The sequence below is a fragment of the Halichoerus grypus genome, chromosome 12 (genome assembly GCF_964656455.1).
Source record: "Halichoerus grypus chromosome 12, mHalGry1.hap1.1, whole genome shotgun sequence".
In the NCBI taxonomy this organism is placed as follows: domain Eukaryota; kingdom Metazoa; phylum Chordata; class Mammalia; order Carnivora; family Phocidae; genus Halichoerus; species Halichoerus grypus.
The window spans coordinates 39,744,887-39,769,347 of NC_135723.1; the positions used below are offsets into that span (position 1 = coordinate 39,744,887).

Genomic DNA, 24,461 nt, shown 5'->3' on the forward strand with positions numbered 1-24,461 from the left:
TGAGCTTGGCGACAGCATGCCACCCAGCCTCAAGAAACCCAGCCACGACTGGAACCCAAGAATCAGTGTGTTCACTTTGTGGTCAGCTTCACATTTTTTCCCCTCCTTGAAAAAAGAAAGCTGCTACAAAAATCAGGCCTCTGCCCCCACCCCCTAAGCAACAGGAGGTGGGCCAAGGGCAGGGCTGCAAGACTCCTCAGCTGATCAGGCGGCACAGCAGGCGGAGGCCCCCCCCCCCCCACCGTGGGCAGGCAGCGTGGGCGTTCCACAGCTTCCGGTTCCTCAGCATTACGGAGGGAAGTGACCGGCTGCAAGAACTACAGCCACGGCCCTGCCGATGACGTCCTGCGCTGTCACTTCAGGAAGAAGGAAAACCCAGAACAAATTTGACGTGGTTTTCACCACACAGTGATTGCAGTCCTATTCAAGGATGTCACAGTCACACCACCCACTGAGCAGAACTCAGATGGAAATTAGGCCTCCTTCAAAGTGTCGCAAGTCACAGCCTATCCTGAACAGAAGCAGCCAAGGATTTTAAAGAAACACGGCCCCGGGGCTCCATCTCCTTTGGCTTCCCGGTTCCTCTGGTTTCTCCTTTACTGAAGAGAATCACCCTCAGCGGCAGGCAAATATAGCAATGGCTCTTGAAGAAGCAGGCAGGGCAATGCACCTTTTCTGAGATTTGGGTCACTGTTGTTAGCATGAAAATCTGATCTCCCACAAAATTCCAGCAAGTGAAGAAAAAGGAATGCAGAAATTTACACTGAGGGACTTCTGTCCACGTTCAAAATACCAGAGCTTGAGTGATTTGTTATTGCAACACTACCCAAATTTCTAAGACATTATTTGGAGTTTTGTGACTGGTCTTTGGGATTAAAATGTAAATATCATGTATCACACTGAGCGGCGACTGGGGCTAAGGATGGATAGATAGAGGGAGTTGTTTTTGCTTTGGTTTTGTGAAACCATGAAGGGAGCCACATCCATCTTTGTGCTGTTTCTGGTGAAACTAACAAAGCTTTTGTTCACTTAAGAAAAAAAAAAATCAGACTCATGATGGTGTTGATGCTCCCCGATTTTCTTTTGACGCCCCTCAGTTTTGAACAGTAATTTCGAATGTCAACCCGTTGACTAAAAGTCGGACCGAGACTGCAAAGTGGCTGTCTCTCCTGGAGGGACATTGTGGAGATTCAGAAAGTTCAGACTGACCGCTCACAGGTTCTCAGTAGCCTCGCCAGAGTCTAAGAAGTCCAAAAGCCCTAAATTCTGGTTCAAGACTAGCTTCGTTCCCCAAATGATAGTGTTGGCCAAATACCACCAAATGTTAGATACAGGGACATCTGGTTTTCGTATGAGGAAGAATCGGAGAAGATTAGAAAACACAACTGCCATTTCATACCAGTTTTCATGCCCACCTTCCAGTGAAACTTCACACTATAAAATGAAAATCTGTATAAACTCTCACGGTAAGAAACTGCCCAAAGCACTGGGGATGACTACAGGAAAACTGTCCATGCGCTGGGCTCCTTGCTTATCTAGGGTTAAATGTCATTGCTTTTACTCACTCTGAATGTCGACACACTGAAAATCAGGGTACACATGACCTTGAAGGGCCAGGAGGATATAACCATGCCAATAGGGATAAAAGCACCCTGAAAATGAAACATACAGAGTCCAATAATGACAATTATTGTAGTCATTCACCACCTGACATACACGAGAGCAAACAATTCAATAGCTTTAAAAATAGTTTATTTCCTCCTTCACAAACACTTGAGCCTTCTGACCATTATGCAAGGCACCACAAATTAAATAAAAACGTGTATTAGAATATATTTGTCTCACATGATTCAAAATGAATGGGACTTTAAAAGCGATAGGTGCCGACGACGGGAGGGCCGGGAGGGCACGGAGGCAGGCGCCAGTGCTGGGGGCACGTGTCATCAGATGAGCCGTGATCCAAAATTAGCACATCCTGGAGAGGTGCTGCAGCTCCCGGGTTCTCTGTCTACGGGATATAATACCTAAAGTACTTCCCGAAAATACAAGGACTTCTCTCTAAGAGTTTTGGTACCACTAACAGTATGATTATGAAACATCCTCAATGTGGTTTTCATTACCAAAAAAAAAAAAAAAAGGTTTCATATAAAAGCTTCATAATATAATCCAGAAAGAGAATTAGTACATGTTTAAAATCTGAAGCCAGGCTGGCTATTTCTGATCATTTTTTTCATTTCTTCCAGTGTTTTTTATAGTGATAAATATGCACCCAGTTTCCTACCAGTTGAAATATGCATGAAACACTTTGCTCTGAGCACCATGATTGCCTTTCAGTAATCTCTTTGGGACTATAATCCTAATCCAAGGAGAGTAGCTCTAACTTCAATTCAGACTTGTTCCTCTCCCCAAACATGTTAGTGTTGACCAAATCCCAGTAAATGTCAGATACACATACAGGTTCGTGAGCAGAGGCCCAAAGAATAATTATGAATAATTTCACAATGATCCGGTTAAGAAAACACACAGAAAATGAATGATTTCACCTTATAAAAAGCCTCCACTTGAATTTAAACAAGAGATGGAAGTGAAAGGAGGAACACTGTTTCCATGGGAGACAAGGCACTCTCCACCCCCAGCGGGCTCCTCCTACGGGCCTGCGCTGATCACCGCTGAGGTAGAAGCCGGCGGCTTGAAGACAGGTAGGTAAAGTCCAAATTTGTTTTCAATCCCTGCAAATGTCGCAACTGCCAGTCTGTAGCCTCCAACGTGATCAGGATTGGGAGCAGGCAGTATGATCCTGGATTTAGGAACTGGCTCTGATCCCATGGGTTTCCTAAAAGAAGAGAAAATTGGGCGAGAATCTGTTTTATCATTTTTTACCTTGGTAAAAATAACATTCAGAGTTTGTGGAAATTCGCATCAGATAAAGGAGTTGTGGAATTCTAGTTGGTTGTATGTTCCCCTTGGGAATGAGTCTGGTTACATGATTTCCGTATTTTCCTGCATCTTGTCTGTTTCATCAGCGGAATTAGAGTGACGTACCCTTCCTAAGAGCGACTGAGTACAGGAGGGGCGGCGACCGGGCTGCGGATTTAGCGGGATACTTACACGCCTCCAAAGTCAACGTAGAACCATCGCTGTAGCAATTCATACATCAGCAAAGTTACACCAAACTGGGGGGAGGATCGAAACACACGAGCTTTGAAGAAATGGGGAAACAACAGCTATAATCAGGTTTTTAAAAAATTTACCCGATCTGAAAGGTTTAGTTAAGAACAAATTATTTCCCTACCACCAGCTCCTTTCCACAGAGCTTTGGGGCCTTCTTCCCGCAGTATTTTCCTGAAGCAGTCCATCACTCCGCTGTAAGTGGTCTGGCCAGCCCGGGCGGCCACCTGTAATCGCGTCTTGATAACATCGGCAGGGGTCACTAAGGATGCCGCGGGCATACCTGCAGGAGAGGCGCCGCCATCACAGTCTGGTCACATCTGCGCTATATAAAAATAACTGTGCTTTCCACTGCAACTGCTGGCCGTGGAAAGAAAGTTAAGAGTCTGAAGAAATCAAATGCCTCTTCTGCCGTCCTCTCTGGGAGGTACAGCCGTGACTACCCTGTCTGCAGTGATGGAGGCTGTGCAGACGTTCCTCCCTCCCCCGCCCCCCAAGCACCCAACTCCTTCAGTGTAGGACTGTATTCCTTAATGGTTTTAAGGAATTATTTATCAATAACGCTACTTCAAGCGCAACAAACGGAGAAAGCTTTTTTTTTTTCTTTTTTCTTTTTCCCATCTAAATCAGAAACTTGCAAAGTTATTAGGTCCGATTTTCAGAGGTGAAGTTTGTTATGCGTTTCCTCTTCACGCTTTTCTGTGGCTGCTGGCAGTCCCACGAGGTGCCTTCTCACTTCTCACACACATTCAACCACCCCCTACCCACCAAAGCCTAACCTCTCCAGGTACACCAGAAAAAGCCTTTACTGAGGGCTAAGCAAACACTGTGTGTGTGTGTGTGCATGCAGGGGGGGTGGGGGTGGTGGTGACCAGAGATGGAGACTCCCACAGATAATACTTCAGGATTCCTTTTTCCTAAAACTGACATCTCCAGAAAAAATATTTGACAGAAAGCTGAAAATTTGTACTGGCTGATAATCAATGAAAAAGGAACAACAACAGCAACAAAACCCTCCCAAAATTACCAATGGGAAATTTTTCTACAGTCATTTTATCCAAAATGGGGCAGCCCATGTTTAGATTTTTTAAAAGCGAGACTGTACTCAGAAGACACTGTCTCTTATGGTTTTATTACTTTTCCATTATGAACCGATTCCAAACCAAATTGGTCAAATGCAGATGCATAAATCTCCTTTGCTTTTTTTAAGGCTTAATAATTCTGTAAGAATTTCTGTCCAAACCAACGTGGTCTGGCTCACAAGTACATCTCATCCTTCTAACAGACAGCTTTAAAGTTACAGTGTGTGTGTGTGTATGTGTGTGTGTGTACACGCACGCGTGCCTGGGGAAATCTGCACTGTACACGTTTGCATTATATTACTAAGTTGCATCTCTTCCTCTTCCATCTTTACTGAGCTCCTCACAAACACTCATCTGAAGTAACTGTTTTTTATAAAATATATCACATTTTTTGCATGTGACAAAGCTCACTTTATATCCAATGCTTCACTGGATAAGTCATACTGAATTTCCTATTAACTTGGAGGAATTATTTTAACTTTGAGCCAGGAATTTATCCTCCAACATAATGGAAGGAAACATGAAAAATGCTTAGAAACCCACTGTGTTCATACCACCCATTACATTTTACTTCCTGGTTTAGAAAGAGTTTAGCAAGGCTGTCTGCTTTAGGCACGTAGTAAAACCCTCCTTGCGACAGTGAGCAGGCATGTCCGAGGGACAGCGGGAGACACACAGGCAATAACATGGGTAAAAAGTCTCCTCCAGTAACTGCGGGTCTGTGTGTGGATGGAGGGCTTCTGGTGTAAGACTGGCTAAAACCCTGGAGAACAGTCTGAGGCTGCTCCAGCGCAAGGCCAGGAACGCAGTATCTACTAAAAAGAGCTTGGCCGCCAGAAATCTGTTGATTTTTGGGGGCCAGGGTTGGCAAAGACTTAGTCAATTTGCCTCGTCTCTCCTGGCTTCCAAAAGGCTAAGACAACACCGATCAAGAGGTCTCGCTTTCTCTATTCCCAAAGATGGGGGCGCAAGAGATGGCTAGGAAACAGAGAGGCTTCTTCCAGGTTCCTCAACAGCAGCCTGGCCCATGCTTCAGTGATGAGACAAATAATGAGACCTTGCGGCTACCGACCTCTGTGACAAGAACCATTTGGGGTGCTCCCCAGCCCAGTATAAAATTATAACCCTTTAAAAGGGGGCCCAGAACCTAGAGAGCAGAAGTTCATTTACAACAAAAAGAAAGTACAACCAGCAAAATACAACTTTGGGGCAAGAAATCTGCAATTCTCACAAATATCCCATTAGCATTTGTAAAGAATGTGCTTCTCTGTTTATGTAATACAAAGTTAATATCTATTTTGGATCAAGGTTAAGAGTTTCACTAATTCCCTCTGCACCCTTATCTATAATATCTACTTGATGGATCAGCTTCTAAGAGAAGTGTCAAGATTTGGAATGAGAAAAATATCATGTTCTTATCCTACTGTTAAGTTGAGGTTTTATAAAACAACAGTATGTTGATAATACATAGTGGCTGATGGCAATATACCGTGAAAGGATTTCGGTTTGAAATGGAACCAGAGGGTATGAGATGGACGTTCTCACGCACGCTCCCTCAGAAGAACGGAACTTGAGAACCAACAGACTGATTTTCCATAAACGCTCGATTTGCAGAAGACTGAGATTTATCTCCTGACCAGTGCACATCCAGCAAGCAACGTCTCCCCATCCTCAAGCCATGAGTTTACCGCTTGGATGCCGCCTGGACCCCCCATCTCGTGCTCCTTGCCCACAGACTCGCCTGCAGCTTGTTAATGGCTCGCGGTTTCTCCACTAGTTCCGAATAAACTCAACTCCTGCTCATTTCAGCTTGCCTCAGTTTATCTCTTTATTTAGGGTGGCACTATTTTCTCAGTGAATTTTATCTTTTGTAAGCGTCAAATATGCCTCTGTGCTTTGGAGCGCTATTTTTAAACCCTGAATTCCATTTAGTCTGACATTAATATTGCTAAACTTGCTTACTGTTGGTATTTGCCTAATACATATTTTTCAATCCGTTCTCTTTCAGTTGTTCTAGGTCACTGTTTTCTCAAACTTCAGATGACTAGATTTCCTTTCACAACTTGTCTAAAATAGGCATTTGTTTTTACTAGGGGCATTGAATCCATTCAATTGTGGCTATAATTGTGGTTATTAGACTTATTTCTGCTATCCTATCTTGTGGTTTTTATTTTCTCTGCTTCTAGGTGTTTCCCTTTTCATCTTCATCCTTTCCTAACTTAAATATTATATACATTTTTATCACATAAGCACAATATTTACAGTACGTATAATAAATTAGTATTTGCAGCCCTCGCCAACAAGCCCTTCTTACATAAAAATACATATACTAAAGTCACCAGGTATTTAACTCTACCTAAAAGGTTTAACTTTTATTTTCTCTGTTTCATACATCCCATATTTTCTTCTTTCTAAAATTCACTTTTCACTTTGCTTCAACAATGTCTGTAAGGCGTATCCTTTGAGTTATGGGAGAAAAAGAACTTGAGATTTGCCCTCCCTCCTGAATGCTGGTGTGCCTGGGAATGCCATCGAGGTTCCAGACATCCTCTTCTTGGCATTTTGAAGGCAGCTAGGACTGCAGATGAAAAGATGAGTCAACTTTTATTATTGATTTGTTTTGAGTCTGCTTTCCTATGACTTCTCTCCAAGGAACTCCTATTAAATAGATGTTAGACTTCCTGGACTAATCCTACACGTCTCTTGCATTTGCTCTTCCTTTTTTATCTCTGTACTTTTGCTCCATATTTTAATTCTTGTTTTCCCATGACTTTATTTTCCAGATGTAATTTGCTCTTTGAACATATTGGATATGGATTGGAATGGTTCTATCATTCACACCATTTATGGGTTTTTAATTTTGGTGATCCCTTTATTAACTTCCAAGAAAGCTTCCTTAAGAGTGTTCCTCTCAACGGGTGCCTCGGTGACTCAGTTAAGTGCCTGACTCTTGATTTTGGTTCAGTTCATAATCTCGGGGTCGTGAGATCGAGTCCTGCATCAGGCTCTGTGCTGGGTGTGGGGCCTGCTTTGGATTCTCTCTCACACCCCTCTTAAAAAAATAACAACATAAAAAATAAAATAAAAAACATTGAAAAGTAAGATTGTTCTTCTCAAATCTCCCTGCAGATCCTAACGACAGTTCTTAAAAGTTCTTTTTTTCTTTGAATTGCCTGTTTTCCCTGAAATTCCTCTGTTTACTTCTCTTGTTGCTCCTCGTCTGAGGGACCTCTGGCTATCTTTTGATATTCAAGTTCAAAGAACAGACTGATTAGTGTAGCACTGGTTTCTACCACCCCCAAGGTCAGTTTCTTCCTGAGTGGGAGGGCCAGCAATGGGCTTTGTGGGATGGGGGAGGCCTGTAAACTAGGTACAAGGTAGTAAGGTGGCCTGGCAGGGTTGGGACCTTCCAAGTTGCTGGAATATGGAGTGCTTCACTCTGGAAGTAGAAGAAATTATTTTATATCCCTCTTGGGAAGAGCTACCATTCATTTTCTTCTTTCTTTATTTTTGCCATCTGGGGTGAAGATCTGGAACCTTAAGCCTTACCCTACTTTCCTTCAGTTCCTTACATTGCCCTCTCCAGGAAGGCGATGCCTCTCTTTGGGAAACAGCTCTGGGCTTTCATGGTCTGGATTTAAGTGTTGCCTGAAGCTCCAGACAAAAAGGAGCAGGGAGGACAAAGCCCCACCTTCCTGCCTTGAAGGCAGCTCTTTAACTCCTGTTACAGATTTGCCTTCAGGCCTCCCCTACTCTCGGTAGTCTATTACTCACTCAGAACTTAAAATTCCCCTGTTCTGTTCTTAAATTAAGAGCAGTTTCTCCCGCCAGCGTCCTGGGTTGTGGCACCCTCCAGTCCAGTTTCAGACTCAGCATGCTTCTGTTTCCTGCCTTCTGAGGGCTGGAGCTAACATTTTCTAGTGACAACAGGAGTTTTAAAAAATGTATTTTCAGAGGAGGGCACGTTCTGTGATGAGCACTGGGGTTATACGTAACTAATGAATCATTGAACACTACATCAGAAACTAATGATGTACTATATGTTGGCTAACTGAATATAAAAAAATGTATTTTCTGACATTTTCAGGTATTTGGGACAAGAGGAGAGATGGATGAATATGCTCGGTCTATCACTTTGATTCAATCTCCCATTACTTTTTTTTTTTTTAAGGATCTAAGAATTGCTTATTTTAAGTTATCTTAACTTTATGTCCACATCATTTAACAAATTTGTGTCAATACTACTTCTCTCCTAACTTAATCCTTTTAATATGTTTGCAAAAGCGTCCTGACAGTCCCACATATTTAGTAATTCCATGTCTGTGTACTGAACAGCTTTGAAAGATACTCCCGAATTGTAACAGTCTAAGTTGACTTATTCTTTATCTCATCGTGACAATTAAAATCACGTGGTATGACGAAGCTCTAAAAATTGAAAAGTACTAGATATGCTTTATTTGAGATTATCCATAAGCCATACTGAAACGCCCTTCGTGCATCAAAAAGCTACACGTTCATCACAGGGAATTAAAACTTAGTTTCTTAATTTCAGGCTCCCTGCTTCAGCTCTCACCTTCTGACACACGAAGGCATGTCGGTCAATGAACATAAATTCAAGTATCAGTTAGGCTTACTCTACCCTGTGAAATACTGGAGATGTTCCCAGTAATTTAAAGATAGTCCCAGTTTACAACCAGATACATAAATCTAAAAAAAAAAAAAAATCAGTATTCTCTAGGTTTTGAGATCTCAACAACCACCTCTGTGAAAATACTGCTAAAGTATAATCTAACTTCAGGTCAAATAGAATTTTTAGAAAAAGATAGGACTTACTGAATAACAAATTACTATCAAAATATAGAAAGCATGATCATATTAATGTAATCCCAGATCCATCTTATTTATAATACAATTGTTCAACAAAAATTGTATGTACTCTATGTAGGAGAGCAACTTAAATCTAAAATTATAATTTATATAAAAATACACAAAAATAGTAAGGAGACATTTCTGTATTATAATAATAAAGTTAGTGGTCAGCTGCTATTCATTGTGCTTATTTTGAGATAAGCTTTTCTCCCTTCTCTTAATGACACAGCTCTCTCCGGCCCTACTTTCTGGGGTTCTGGGCCTACTCCGCCAGTGTGTCTTCTCCCTAGGAAATGGCTCTGCTCTCACTGGCATCCACAGAGGGAATGTGGGGGCCCGCCCCATCTTCCATCCAACAGCCCACACGTGGGCATTTCTGTGCTCCTGCCCTTCTTTTTTTTTTTTTTTTAAAGATTTTATTTATTTATTTGACAGAGAGAGAGAGAGCAAGAGCAGGAACACAAGCAGGGGGAGTGGGAGAGGGAGAAGCAGGCTTCCCGCCGAGCAGGGAGCCCGATGTGGGACTCGATCCCAGGACTCTGGGATCATGACCTGAGCCGAAGGCAGACGCTTAACGACTGAGCCACCCAGGCGCCCTAGTGTTGCACTGGACACAACACGTGTCTACACAGAAGTCTTTCTGCCCTTCTCCACACTGAATTCCCCCATCTGGCTGAGCCTGCCGGGCAAGGTTCGACCCTGAGCAGCTAGCTGGTTGCCCTGCTTCCCCCTCTAACATCACTTACCTGCTTATCACTATATATAGATTTTATGTTCATCCTGTAACAAAATACATTACTTATTAATTCTGATGCATTTTTAGGCATTTTTATTTGGATTAAGCTAAATAACCACTTGCAAATAATGATAGGTTCATATATTCCTTCCTAAAATTTATATCTCTCACTTCTTTTTCTTTATTTTACCACATTGACTGAACCTCCAAAATAAGCCTGAAAAACAAGGATGATAGACACAGCCTTGTCTTATCCCTAACTTCAACGAGAATGCTAGTTATGACGTCTGCCACTGGCTTCTGCTATCTGTAATTAAATTGAGAAAGTAGCTTAGTTCTCCTGATAGAGTTTATACAGATTTGAGGAATATGCAAGATGATCAAGCTTTGAGGCTACTCTGTTCTTTGAAGAACAAAACCAAAGACAATCTGTCTTGTAGTTTCCTGTCCTACAGGGAAGGAGAAGATGGACAATAAAATGAAAATAAAGCATGGCAGCCAGCTCCCAAATGACTCTCAGTGACTTACCTCCTGTATGCACACCTCTGCCTCTGTTCAGTCTCCCTGTACGTTACACAGGGCTGATGGATGTAACCAACAGGATGATGTGGAAATGAAGGAGTGTGACTTCCAAGGCTTGGTCACGCAAGACACGGCAGCCTACCTCTTTGCTTTCTTCCCCTGTCTTTTTCCACCCACCCTTCTCCCCCGTCTCTTCATCACTCTCTGACCTGGCTCTGGGGGAAGTCAGCTACCATGTCACAAGAACATCCAAGGTGACCAACAGTGAGGCCGCGTGGCAAGAAACTGAGGCCTCTTTGCCAATGGCCATGTGACTGAGCCACCTTGAAAGTGAATCCTCCACCTTCAGTCGAGCCTCCGGCTGACACCTTGCCTGCAACCACATGACACACGGGGAGCTAGAGGCACTCAGATAAGCCGCTCGCAGTCCACAGAGACTATGAGAGGATCAGTGCTTGCAGTTTCCAGCTGGTCAGTTTTGGGGTAATCCGTTATGCAGCCATAGACAACAAATAGAGAAGGTATCTGAAACACAACTCTGAAAGATACTGGGATGGCCACAGGGCTAAAATTGCAGCATGTTCCAGTTACAACTTCCAAGAATAATGTGGTAATGCATTAAAAACAAGTCATACGTTTTACCAGCAAACTCACTTTAGAGAATTGATTTGTCTAAGGAAAATGTCCCAGAAGAGGGGAAAAGCCTTTAAGCAAAAAATATGTGGGTTTTTTTGTTTTTACGAAATAATGTATTTAAATTTTTTTCAAAAAAATTTAGGTATCTAAGATTGAAGGTTAGGTAAATATGCAGCAGTTAAAAACTAGGTTTATAAAGTTTTAAAAGACATATAATATTATTATCTAACATTTAAAAATATTATATGCCAGGCACTTTCTTGGATCTTCACATTTATTAACTTACATCTACTGATCTCTATAATAGTCTTATGAGACTACGACTATTCTTCACCCCATAGGCAGATGGAGAAACAGGTAGAGAGGGGTTACAGAACCTGTGCAGATCATACAGTTCTAAGTGGGGGAACTGGAATGTGAACCTGCCTAGTCTGGTCCCACAGCGATATGCCATGAGCCTCTTGCCGTGCTGGCTATCAGTGCTTCAGCTCTGAAAGTAAGTGAAAACCCCATCTCCACAGTGGGATCATAACTCTGTTAAAAACTACGCAAGGAGAAATGAATGAGCAGAAATGTTAAATAGGGATTATCTTACAGTCGTGGAACAAGAGATAATGTTTTCTTAATTACCCTTTCAGTTACTTTCCAAATATTTTACAATCAGCTATAGTATTTTCCTAGTCATAAAAATAATAGAAGGAAGAAAATAAACCTTAAAAGAGAAAAAAAATCCTCTAGTAATTTCTACAGCCCTGGTAGCATGGATTCCTTAGGAAATTCCTACCCGGAGATGAAAGCCCTTCTAGGTGGCTATCTTTCTCTAAGGGAAGAGTTAAAGGTGCTATTTTTGTGGTGGGAGGAAAACACGGCTTGGAGAGAGTCCTAGACTTTGAGCTCTAACACATATCTTCTGTTTCTACAGCTGATTTCTGGGGCAGGTTGCAGACGGACTCTCGGAGTCCGTGCCATGCTGGCTACCATGACTGTACGCCGGGCAGGATGCGCAGGCCGTCACACAGCCGAGCTCACCTGGTCCTCACAGGCACCCTCTGGAGGTGGTACCGTTATTGTCCCCGTTCACAGCCGCAGCTGCTGAGGCTTGGGACAGGTTATGTAACTGGCCTACGGAACACACTCCCGAGTGGTACGGCACTTCTCCCCAGTAGGCTACCTCATTTCCAGGAAGTAATTTATACTGTACAATGCACAAAATGCACTGTATTATAACCTTTTGGTTTAAAAAATACTCATTTATGCACATGTAAAGGACATACAAAAGGACACAGTTAATCAATGGCTACACTGGGATTAAAACTGGGAATTCTATAGTCTAGTCTCAAAATCATGATTTCCTGATAGAGGCAGAGTGGCCTCCTACGATGAAGGTCCCAGAGCAGCCGGGAAAGGACAACTCTGCCTCATTTACCAACATCACTGCCTTTGAAAAAAGGGGATTAACGAAGAATTAAAGAGGCGCTCCTTGGTGCCTGCCTTCAGGGACTCCTCAGGCTACAGGCGGGCCCACAAAACAGCAAACAACTTCTCAGAGCAGGGGGCTGTTCCCTGAGACTCAAGCCACCTATCTCTGGAGAACAACACCTGGATCAAAAACATTTGGACCCAGGCATCCCACGACTGCCTTAGGGTTTGTTAACTCATTAAATGTTTGCCACCGCCTGGAGAGCGAATCCAGAGTGTCTGAGCCTTTAGGGTCACTGAACAAGAAGCATCAAAGATCGAATGGATTCCTGCTGTGGCCATAATCAAATTTCCTCTGGGAATTTACATTGGGATGTAGAAGCCAACCTCCCCCTTCGTATATTTTTTTTTTTCTATTGACATATTCACTGTAGCACTGAAAACAAGAGTCATTTCCCTCTGGGGCTCAATTAACATATCCTGTTCCTGTAACACAGCTATGAGGAATCAGGTATCTCCTCAGGCTGAGTCGTCCTAATTCTACTATGTTATTTTTACCTAAATAATAACTACTGCTGGGGCTCCTGGGTGGCTCTGTTGGTAAAGCATCTGCCTTCGGCTCAGGTCATGATCCCAGGGTCCCGGGATCGAGTCCTGCATCAGGCTCCCTGCTCCACAGGGAGCCTGCTTCTCCCTCTCCCTCTGCCCCAACACCCGCTTGTGCTCTCTCTCTCTCTCTCTCAAATAAATGAATTAGAAGTTCTATATTGTTTCATAGTTTCACTTCACAGAACAGTGATAATGGTTCAGCTGAAAGGTTTTAAAAATGTGAATACTCGTGCTTAAAGGCGTCTAACCGAAATAGTACATAAATGCTTGTCCAGAATGTAAGCAGTAGTTATTATTTAGTAACTTTTTAATTAATTAATTTTTTAAAAATTTTTATTTACTTAACAATACCACAAAATGCACCATATTTTAATGAGCCTTTTCTGGAATTAAGAAATTAAGCTTGCCTAATCTAATCTGCCAGAAGATTAATTTCTTCTCCTTTTCAGTATCTATTCAAAGCAATCTACGGCCACCTCATAAGTCCCCTCTCAAGAACTGTAAGCAAAAAATTTCCGGGCAGTGACACGGGAGGGGCCGGGGGAGAACAGAGCTCTGTGGGGGCCACTCACCAGCTATGGCGCCGGCCAAGAGCAGGCTTCCGGGGCTAACCTGCCCACCTTCACTTGCAAAGGAAGCCTTCACATGAGCATAGCACGGGAAGTAGATGGCCGAGAAAGGAATGTCCCGCAGAAAGCATGCTTTGGCGCCCTGTGCATTTGAAAAGGAAGGAAAACCACATGAAACACATATCCCATTGAGAAGATCAAGCTTTTCTGGAACTTACCTCAGAACAAAATATTCCTGGAGGAGACCAAGTTTGTACTCACAAGTTGAAAGGGGAACAGAAAAAAAATAACCCCAATTCTGCAAGTAATAAATCTGAATTCTGTTTTTAAAAATAAAACTAATCTTATTGTGTGGTTTGAGCAAGAAGGGGATAGTTCTCATTTATTCCAATGATAAGATTTCTATTTAAACACTTTTGGAACTCTGCGTGCAACATCCTTTTAAATCCCTACTGATGGCAAGTCACTCACTGGCATTTCAGGGAGTATCTCTTCTCAGAAGATGGGCAGCAACAACCAAGGTACTCCTCTGTTTACATACTAGGAAGTAGACAAATTATATAGGTGGCAGGGGGAGAGGTTTGTTTTTTTGTCTTGTTTGAGACTCTGATGAAAGTGTTGGACTCTTTCCCAGAAAAAATTACACATACGTAAAAAATTATATACCTTTTCAAGGGGTTCATGGATCCCCTAATTTATTCACATACTTACCCCTTCTCCTCCAGGGTATGAAACATTGATAAATGCTTGCTCTAAAGCCTTAAAATATTTACAATAATTCCTACCCATTTAAGAGCTGTGTGTAGAGCAATTAGTAACTAGAGCAAAGTCTTCAAATAATTTCTGGTGCCAAAATAATGCATGGGGAGACCTTGAGAACTGGTGCGTGCCCAGAAACATAGCATTCTAATGAAAACCACAAGACATATACTGTGTCTTAGGCAGGCCAAATGGGAAGGAAGTCACCCCTTTTCAACACCTAATGATTTAATACCATTTCTTTCACAGATTTCTAATACCTAAAAATTTCCACCCAATTGAGAGATTCTTGAAAGAAAATAACGACTCCATCCAGATTCAACAGATCTAGCCCAGCCCAGTGACATTTAGTAAGGTTGAGTGATGCTGGATCTCGGGGATTTTTGCCTGAAGCTAGGCTCCATTCTGTCAAAGTTCCTAACACTACACATCTGTTACTATAGCTTTGGCTTTCTGACACCATCATTACACTCCTGACTCACACTGAGACTGTGGGTAATAAAACCCCTAGTCTTTTTAATACAAATTGCCATTAACCTAGGGATACTGTAAGTTAATTAGTTGCCTTAAGTAAGTAACATAAGCAGGGCTTTGTTTCATCCTAGTAAACTTCATCCTAGATTGGCCTATCCTATAACTAGAACAGATGCTTAGAATCTGGATTCTGTCATGCTCGCTCTTCCTCAGTCAACTTGCCCATGGATGTGTTAAGATACCTCTGTCCATTCTGTATAGATATTCAGAAAAAGGGGCGGGGGGAGCAGATCTACATCATGTACTGCCAATCGACCCACACTTCTGTAACTTGTCTATCCCCAAACTGTTAAATGCCTAACTGAAGAACCACAAAATCCACCACACCCAAATTCTTCTTTTATATATATGTACAAACGGATGCCCAGAATGATTATTAATCTATCAATTGCACATTTATTAAGGGCCACACTAATGGCTTGCTCAGGGGACATCCTTGGAGGCAGAACCAGAGATAGGTCCAAAACGCAGGAAAGGACTCTCAAGTCCCCCCCCCAACACACACTTTTTCAAGGGGGAAAAGTACAGGAGAATGACAGGACCCATGCGCAGCATCCAGTCCTTCCCTTACGATCAGTTAATGTGGGCGGGCAAGACCCTCACCTGGCTGTTTCACTATTTTTACTTCCTTTGCCTCATTTGCCTCCAGACCTTCCTGTAAGTGCCATTAGCCCTTTACTGCAGGGCAGACTCTGTTCAGGAGATATTCAAATTAGATGCCAAAGAACCAATTCAAATGAAGATCAGTGAAATCTTCTTCACGCACAACTCTCTATATAGTAAAAGAAACACTGCCATATTATTGGCTTTCTAAACAGATCTCTTTGGAGTAATTTTTTAGGCTGATACAATTCTTCCTCCCACAAATCTTGCTTTTTACTAAATCTATTAGTTTTTACTTTTAACCTCTTCTCCCAAATCTTCACATCTAAGAGCCAAACTTCAGTCTATTTTTTTGCTGGTAATAGTTTTCCTTTAAAATGTTTTCTCCCCCTTGATTATAAAATATTAACTGCTCATCACAGACAATACAGAAAAGCATTAAAAATTTAAATTGCTTAATCTTCACCAGCCAGGGATAACCACTACAACTGTACTCCAAAAATGTTTTTGGAGCATTTCCTTCAACAGTAATATTAGTAAGTATTCCATACTTGAGACCATCATTCTGTGGTTCTGAGTTATCCTTTTCTTCTCCTTAAATTCATGGTGTATGGTTTTGTGGGTTTTTTGTTGGCGGGGGGGGGGGGGGGGGGGAGGTGGAAAGGTAGGGACTGGTATGGTTTAACATCTCCTTCATTACTTAGCCATTTTGCCTAAATTTCCTTTCTATTTATTGTTTGCAAAAGTCTACGGCCATCTTTGGTCTTAGCTGTCCTGTGAATTAGGCCCTGTATTCTCACCCTTCTCAAAACTTTGTAATGACTTCACTTTCCCATTTTCCTCTCCTTGGTCAGCCTGGTTCCTCTCAGGTAAAGCTGCTCAATGCCCCATTCATCTGATCAGTCCAGGTATACCCTGCAACTACCTTGATGATTGCTAAGCTGGGAACATCAACTCCCTGAATATCACCTCTTCATTCATTTAAAGCCCAAATACCACCCTTCCCACGGAGGATTCTTTAACTAGAGGGCAGACAGGGAGTGAATTCCATACAGCTCCACACTGTCTGCACTTTCTCAATGCTGTTCTGATTTTCTTCATGCTCTTCTATCTGCCTATATCAATGTTGCCTATTTCAGAGAGTAAGCACCCAGGGGCCAGGAACCAGGGGCTAGAGAACACTCAGCAAAATCTGTGGCTGTCAGTTGGGCCTAAGGCATGTTCTGGTGACACTGATTTGACTCTGCCAAGTCACACAGAAACAACAACAACAACGCACAATTAAAAAGATTAACAAGAGGCTTTGGGATACACTGTCAGGCTCCTACAAGGAAAACGAACTCATTTCTTGGAGATATATATTAGAAACCAAAGCCAAGCTTTTAGTATTTTCAAACAAAGATCTATAATTTGTTGGGAACGATACAACAGAGCTAAGGGAAAAGTAGTTGATGATTTTGTATTGGAATACGAAAAGTTTAAAAAAGGAGAGAAAGACAGCTCTGAGCCTCTCTGATGCTTACGTGGCTTCAAGATGATCAGAAGGCCACGGGAAGATGTGATGTGAAATTAGAAACCTCTCTGTGACACCGAAGAGTAAGGCCACGGGAAGCAGCAGCTGGTTTCCCAAGAAGGAAAGCTCCCCTTGTCCTGAAATCATGGCAATAAACCCTGTATCTGCGTGAGAACACGTGTCTAGTAAGGGGTGCAACATGCTTAAAAAGATGTTTGAAAACATTCCTGATGCCTGAGAAGAAAAAATGGGCTGATCAAAACACAAGCGAGCAAACATACAAAAAAGAACAAATCTAAGGAAAAAGCAGAGCTGCACTGTGAAACACCAAAGGAAAAATGGATCAGGAAGATATATTTTTCCTACCTGAAATCACACAATGTCGTCAAGTAATTTATGCGTGTTAGAGGGAAGACTGGACCATGAAAGAGGTCACAGGTTTCTGATTATCTGAGAAAAGGGAGAAGGAAAAGCCAAGGAAGAAAGAAAACCTGTGGGGCCAGGGGCTGGCTTAGGAATAAATGGTGGAAAAACCACGCAAGTCCCGAGGAGGTGTCACCCACACTACCAACGTCAAGATGGTGGGAAGGAGGAGGTGTGGATGTCCCTGGCTCCCCCGGCACTCTCCGGAGTCAGGGCGGGCCGCGGCCTCTCTCACACCCCAGGCATCAAAGCCCAATTCCCAAGGAGAGCTAATGTTGCAAAAGGTTGGAGAAAAAAACTTCTTACGTTTCCCCCCCGGCCTTCTTTTCCCCCACTCCTTTCTTCAGGTCTAAGGCACAAAGGCAGGTGCCAATTTGTCAGGCTGCCTCGGGCAACACCTGACCTGTGGCTCCAGCACAATGAAAAGGGAAGCAGGATGTGAAAAAGGCTTTTAAAGTTCCAACGGTGAGAATGTTTCTCTCCCAGATTCCTTGATAAATCCTTCACTTCATGGTGAGTACCCATTCTCCAGTCCGACATCACAACACGGAACCCTTCTGACTTGAAATCTACTTGCCCCACGTCTGATCTTTCCTAAGCGATCAGCCATTCTGAACAGGCAACTTTATAATCAAGGGCAACATTCCATGCTCCCAAGAGCCTGCGTCAGCAACACAGAAATGATTACTTTGGCCATTAAAAAATTAATAAATTACAAAGTGTGTGCCGCCTAAAATAAATCTTTAAATGTTCTTGCCCTATAAGAAAATCCCCACATCTTCCTGCCTTAAGTCTTTCTCACTAGTTCTCTAGGCAACTCTGCCCTCAGACATTCTCTGGTCAGCCCTGCATTTCCTCCATACACACAGTAAAATCACTTGGGGGAAATTCATAAATGCAAAATGCAATCATCTAATCTCTTACTATTCATTAAAGCACTTTCTCCAAAGAGGGAAAATTATTGGTTTTTTATTTCCTGTTTAACAAAAGGCCCACTAATAACAGACAGGAACAATAAAAGGCATCTCAGAGGAGACCTATATATAAATAAACCAGAATCAAAACTCAAATCTAGTTTAATTCTCCACTCTGGCTCCATTCCTATTCTGTATCATTCTAAGGCCTCTCGTCATCATTCTATTTTAGAAGTCCAGGAAAACTTCAAGGCTTGGTCTCAACCTCCGGTTAATCGTCTACAGTCAGCATGGGCCACTGAGGCTCAGAGACGCGGGCCACAATATCGCCGTGGCAAAAGAATTATTTCTTCTGCTTCTCATGCTTTTTTTGATGTGGACACTGTGAAATGCCCAAGGGAGCTTAATCAGTTCTTAAGTTGCTGGAATCATCCACTCAAGTTTACTCTGGCAGCTCTGTCAGGCATGAAATTGTCAAACGAACACAACAGGATTTGTATCTCTCTCTCTCTCTCTCTGACACACACACACACACACACACACACTGCTATCTCCAACGTCTCTTTTTTCTTCTTTTAAAGCTCCGCGTCTTGGATGGTATCACACCTACCCAATCAATGTGAGGAACAAAAAACAAGCCTTAAGAATGATTGCTGATAAAGGAGTCAGGGGCCAGTGCAGGTCTTTTTGCATGCTAATTCCTGCTTCTTCTAGCTGTACCTGCAACCACAGCTCGAAACAGAGTATTTCTAATACAGGGGAAGGTAATTACACTCACAAAGGCACCTCTGTGTCAGGGCCGGGCACCAGGAGCCAGCAGGTCTGGGAGACGGAGGCTTAACAGAGACTCCTGCAGTGAATGCACATTGTCTAGCATGGGGGAAAATGCCAGACTGAGGGACCTGCAGCATTCAAGACAACAGTGGTGCACCTTGTCTGAGGAGGTTATTTAATGCTTCTGGCACCTGTAGTCAGAGCCACCCCTCCTTTCCTACCTTATAGGTTTAGAATTTATTTGGCATGTATAATTGTATATTTTGATCCTGGAGCTACAAACAATGGGCAGCATGTCAGGTCTTGATCTTTAGCATTCCTCTTGGTTTCTCCCAAGTGAGTTAACCCTTGTATACATAGTCTGGCAGCACCTCTCCTGCCCAGTCAAGGGAGAGTGAGGCCCACGTGCCTGGGATTTGAACAGGGTGTTTCAGTATCTTGCTGAGAAATAGCACTGGTGCCAAGACCTGTTATGGGATTGTGTCACTGGTGTTAAAACCAAATGACCCAGCCAACAACTGGAGACTTGATATCAGTGACATTGAAATTACTTCAATTTGAATATGAAATATCAAAACCTATTATTTAGTTTCTTTAGCCCGGGGACTTTCAGGATACTGGATTCTCCTTAATTTCACTGCACTTCTAACCAAAGCATCTTGGTGACTCAAGGGTTTTTTTTTTGAAGGAAATGCCACTCCTGTGTTGGTTCTAGTCCTCTACTGTTCTATCATATGCTGCTTTGCCATCAGTGATGCTTGTATTTAGACAGGCTGGAAATCCAAAAAGTGGCACAGAGTTTTTTTTACATGGAATTGTAGTCTCTGAGCATGTCACCTTCACAACACGAATCTATAAAACATGTCCCACCTTTTCAATTTTCCTTTCCTTTCTTGTCTTGTTTCTTCTGATGCCTCCCCAGTATCTATTTGCAAGGTTCACAGTCTGTTTTTACTCTAAGTGTTTATTCCCTGGAAATTCTAATATACGTACTTTGTTATCTTTACCTTCCTCCTGTATAATACATGCATTTTATACAACTTACATTATAAACCCCCCATCTTATTGTAATGTACTTTAATTCTAGCTTTAAAAACATGAAGCATTGTAATTACCAATCATACATATATTTAAATTCACACAATGCTATTTAGACTAAACATTTACTACTTTCTTTGCTCCTCATTCCTTGCTGTATCTCCAAACTGTCATCTGGAGGACTTTCCTTCCGCCTAACGTACATTCTAGAATTTCCTTTAGTAAGGGCCTGTTAGTGATAATGCATTTTGAGTTTTGCTAGTCTAAACAAGGTCTTTATTTTGTCTCTGTTCCTGGAAGACATTTTTACAGGGTATAGAATTCTAGGTTGAGAGGTTTTTCCTCCACACACTGAAAACACTGGCCAATGTCTTCTGGCTTTTACTGTTCCAGTTTTTAAGCTGGTTGTCAGTTCAACCATTCTCCTCGGGGGGCACCTGCTCTTCTCTCTGGCCATCTGTGAGCTGTCTTTTAGCCCTGGCATTCAGCAGTTTCACTGGCACAGGTTTAGTCTGGATTATTTTTATTTATCCCACTTGCGATTTGTTGTGCTTCTTGAATCTCAGGACTGACGGCTGTTTAATTGTTCCAGGGAATTTTTAGACATCATCTCTCCCTTCCTTCTGGTTTTCTTTTATACCTATTAGACCATCTTATACTTTCCTCTGTGTCTCAATCTCTCTTTGTCTCTCTGTTCTGAGTAATTCTCTTATGTTCTAGTTCACTAATTCTCTCTTCAGCTATGTTTAATCTGTTATTAAAGCCAGAATTTTAAAATGTTCAGTTTTAAATTTTAACCATTATAAATATTTTCACCCTTTTTAATTTTTTAAAACAAATAAAAACATTCATTTATGTTTCTAATAATTTTGAAATTTTAAGTCTTTGTAGGTTTAAAATGCTGCCTGTTGTTTTTTGCTCTCTCTTCTTAAAGTGCCTTGTTTCCTTGTGTGACTTTAGATTTTAGACTATGAGCTGTTCATTTTCCTTGGAACAATATCTATGAAAATTCTTTGAGGTCTGGGTTGAAGGTGGGCTTTTTTTTTTAATTCTAGTTAGTTGACATACAGTTCAATATTGGTTTCAGGAGTAGAGTTCAGTAGTTCATCATTTACATATAATACCCAGTACTCATCATAACAAGTGTGAAGGTGGGATCCTTTTGAGAGAACTTGTGTTTGCTTCTGTCAGGTGCCTGGGGGTACTATCAGTGCAAGACTTTGCCAGCTTGAGAGTTTTCATATCACCCAAGAAATATAAATTCAGCATGCAAACCCATATGAGACAAGCTTAGAATTCCTAATTACTCCCAGGGGAGGGTTTTCCCCTCTCCCTTCTCTCTCCCTCCAGAACCAAAGCAATTTTCCTTACAGTCCAGAATGGTAAAAGAGAGCATTTTAATTTTACCCTTACGCTGAGGGTATAGCCCTTTGAGGTCCAGCTTTATGGAAGAGGAATTTCTTCAGGACCAGGAGGAATTGGATAAGGCAAGAGTGGTCCCTAAAGTAGAGACTTGGAGATGCACTCAGTAACAGGGCTATTTAATACAAGGTCAGCATCTGAGAGTAAGTGCCTCCTTACATTTTGTGACCTAAGTGCCTTGCTTGCCCACCTGAGTTCTACCCTTTTCTTTTAGACTTAGCACTCTGCCTGGTTGTCTCCTGGGACATCAGCAATTAATGCTCAAGTTTAGGTGTTTGGCAAATGCCTTGAAGGTCAAAGCCAGCCTTAGAGTTCTGCTTATCTCACCTAATTTTGGCTTGAATATTACTAAATTTGAAAAGGCTTTTACAAAATATACTAAAGTATATTACCCAACATTTTTAGTTGTTTTCGATGGGATGATCAGCTCAAATATCCTATCTGCCAATGGTTAGAAACCCTATGGGGAGAACTTAATGCCTTAAAGAGGAGATGCTCAAGTTGGCTTGCCCTTGACACACTCCCTTTACAAGCTTCCTTCAAAATGTTGCAATATTATACAGGCAACACCCCTGATAATTCCTTTTTTACTTTTTCTCCTTGATGTAGATCTCCAAGTCCAAGGAGAAAGAAAAAAGCTCTTTATTCCAATCCCCTTCAAGCACACTCATTGGAGGCCAACTCTCTGCATTGTCAACCATCATGGCTGATCACCTAGTCAAGCTGGGTATTCTCTTCATGTTCCACCTTTCTACATGCAACTAACTCTTCTTGAAGAAAATGACTTTTCAGGGAAGTAGTAGACTGTATTCAAAAACATAGTCAAAATGTAGCATCTTAGGGACGTCTGGGTGGCTCAGTTGGTTAAATGTCTTCCTTAAGCTCAAGTCATGATTTCAGGGGCCTGGGATTGAGGCCCACATCGGGCCCCTTGCTCAGCAGGGAGAAGCCTGCTTCTCCCTCTGCCTGCCGCTCCCCCTACTCATGCTCTCTCTCTCTGACAAATAAATAAAATCTTAAAAAAAAATGTACCATCTTAATATGGATCTATATCTGAATTCTGCAACTCCCCACCAATGGCAGGAGACTATAGGAACAGGAATACAGGCTTTGGAGTCAGAAACCTGAGCTGAGATCACTGCTCTGCCACTTAGTTGTTAAGTTCTTAATATCTCTGTACCTCAAATTCCTCATCTATTAAATGTAACATTCTTAGGGACATGAGAATATAGGTCCAATGACTAGCATAAAGTACCCAGTACAACACTGAGCAAAAGGATCTTCAATAAAAGGTGATGATATAAAGGTAATTACCATTATCAGTGAAAAGCACACTGTCCTGTTGCAGCAGAAAATGGAAATAACTAATATAGTCTTTAAACAACTTGCAGCTAAAGTAGGACTCCTAGATGGTTTCATACCTGAATCACAGTAGAGTTCTATATTTACCAGGCTAAGAGCCAATCTTTTATTTGGCAAAAGACCTAATCCGAGGTTTATACTGGTTTGCTAAATTGATCATACCCCACGTGGGAATTTTTGACTGTCACACAGTGTATCTCCTTAATTTTACAGTCAAAAACATTTCTTAAACTGGGTACCTTTTAAATTAATACATCAGTCACAATTAGACACCAGATAAATGGAAGGACAGATTAGCAGAAATGTATCTATCATTTCTAGAAAACATATTCAGAGCGCTCCATTAGCAATGGATTAGTAGCATCATTTTCAGTATTTTTAAGCATGAAAGACTGCATATTATATTCCAAAAGTTTAATTAAAATAAAAAACTGTTGTGTTAAAATTAATCCTGCAGGCACTCAGGAGAAAATGGAAATAAAAGAAACTCACAACAAAAGAACAAAACACTAACTTGATAAAAATGTTGGCCTCTGGAAAGATAGGTTATCTGTCACATGGGACTAGGAGACCAACATTTTATTGTTATATACTTTTTATATCTGAATTTTCTTCTTTTAAAAACGATTTTGCCTACTAAAATTAATTTTTAAAAAACATGGGGTGCCTGCATGGCTCAGCTGGTTGTGTCCAACTCTTGATTTTGGCTCAGGTCATGACCTTAAAGTTGTGAGATTGAGACCTGCATTGGGCTCCATGCTGGGCATGAAGTCGGCTTGGGATTCTCTCTCTCCCTCTTTTAAAAAACAAAACAAAACAAAACCAAAAAAAAAAACCCAAAAAACCAAAAAAACCTTTATGGCACTAATTATTAAAGAACTATGGCACTATATGGTTGTATTCTCTCACCTCCCTTAGTGCTGGTCACTTTGAAGGCAATGATACCATATTCATCTTTGTAACTCTAGCTCCTAGTAGAGTGTTAGCCCTCAACAAATATTTGGTGAACAAATGGAAAAATGATTTAAAATTGACCATTTTCTAATATTTTTTATTTTTATTTTCTTTATGAAGTTTTAAAATTTTAATTCCAATACAGTTAACATACAGTGTTACCTTCAGGTCTACAATGTAGTTATTTTCTAATATTTTTAAGGACCTTTTCTAGTCCCCTTTTAGTACACTCGACTCCTTTGGACAGTGTTTTATAAAAATAATATTTTTCAAGGTGCCTCCTTTTATTTGCTAAAGTCCAAAGAAGAATGCCTGACCTGGAGACAGCTGTTGACCACACAACATCAAAAATTACCCAGGACTGGGGCAGAGTGGAAGGAACCAGGTATTTCTGCAAGAATCCATTAGCTGACATCCTATAACTTAAAATTAATAACTAACACATCATGCAAACTATGTGCTAATTTCTAGCCTATGTCCTTTACATGCATTATGTTCGTAAATCCTGACAACAATCCTATGAACATGTAGGTACTATGACTATCCTCTTTGTAC

General features: G+C 41.6%; 1 protein-coding gene across 7 annotated transcripts in view; it reads right to left on the minus strand.

The window, feature by feature from the left end:
* Positions 1-1,735: 1,735 nt before the first annotated feature.
* Positions 1,736-24,461, minus strand: part of SLC25A13 (solute carrier family 25 member 13) — a 183,626-nt gene continuing 160,900 nt past the window's right edge. For all 7 annotated transcript variants that reach the window (XM_078059285.1, XM_078059286.1, XM_078059287.1 and 4 more), the window contains 4 exons: positions 13,614-13,752; positions 3,293-3,451; positions 3,109-3,199; positions 1,736-2,833 (listed from right to left, as the gene is read on the minus strand). In XM_078059285.1, coding sequence (XP_077915411.1) covers positions 2,647-2,833; positions 3,109-3,199; positions 3,293-3,451; positions 13,614-13,752 — 576 coding nt within the window. In that variant the 3' untranslated portion in view covers positions 1,736-2,646. The remainder of the gene's footprint in view (positions 2,834-3,108; positions 3,200-3,292; positions 3,452-13,613; positions 13,753-24,461) is intronic.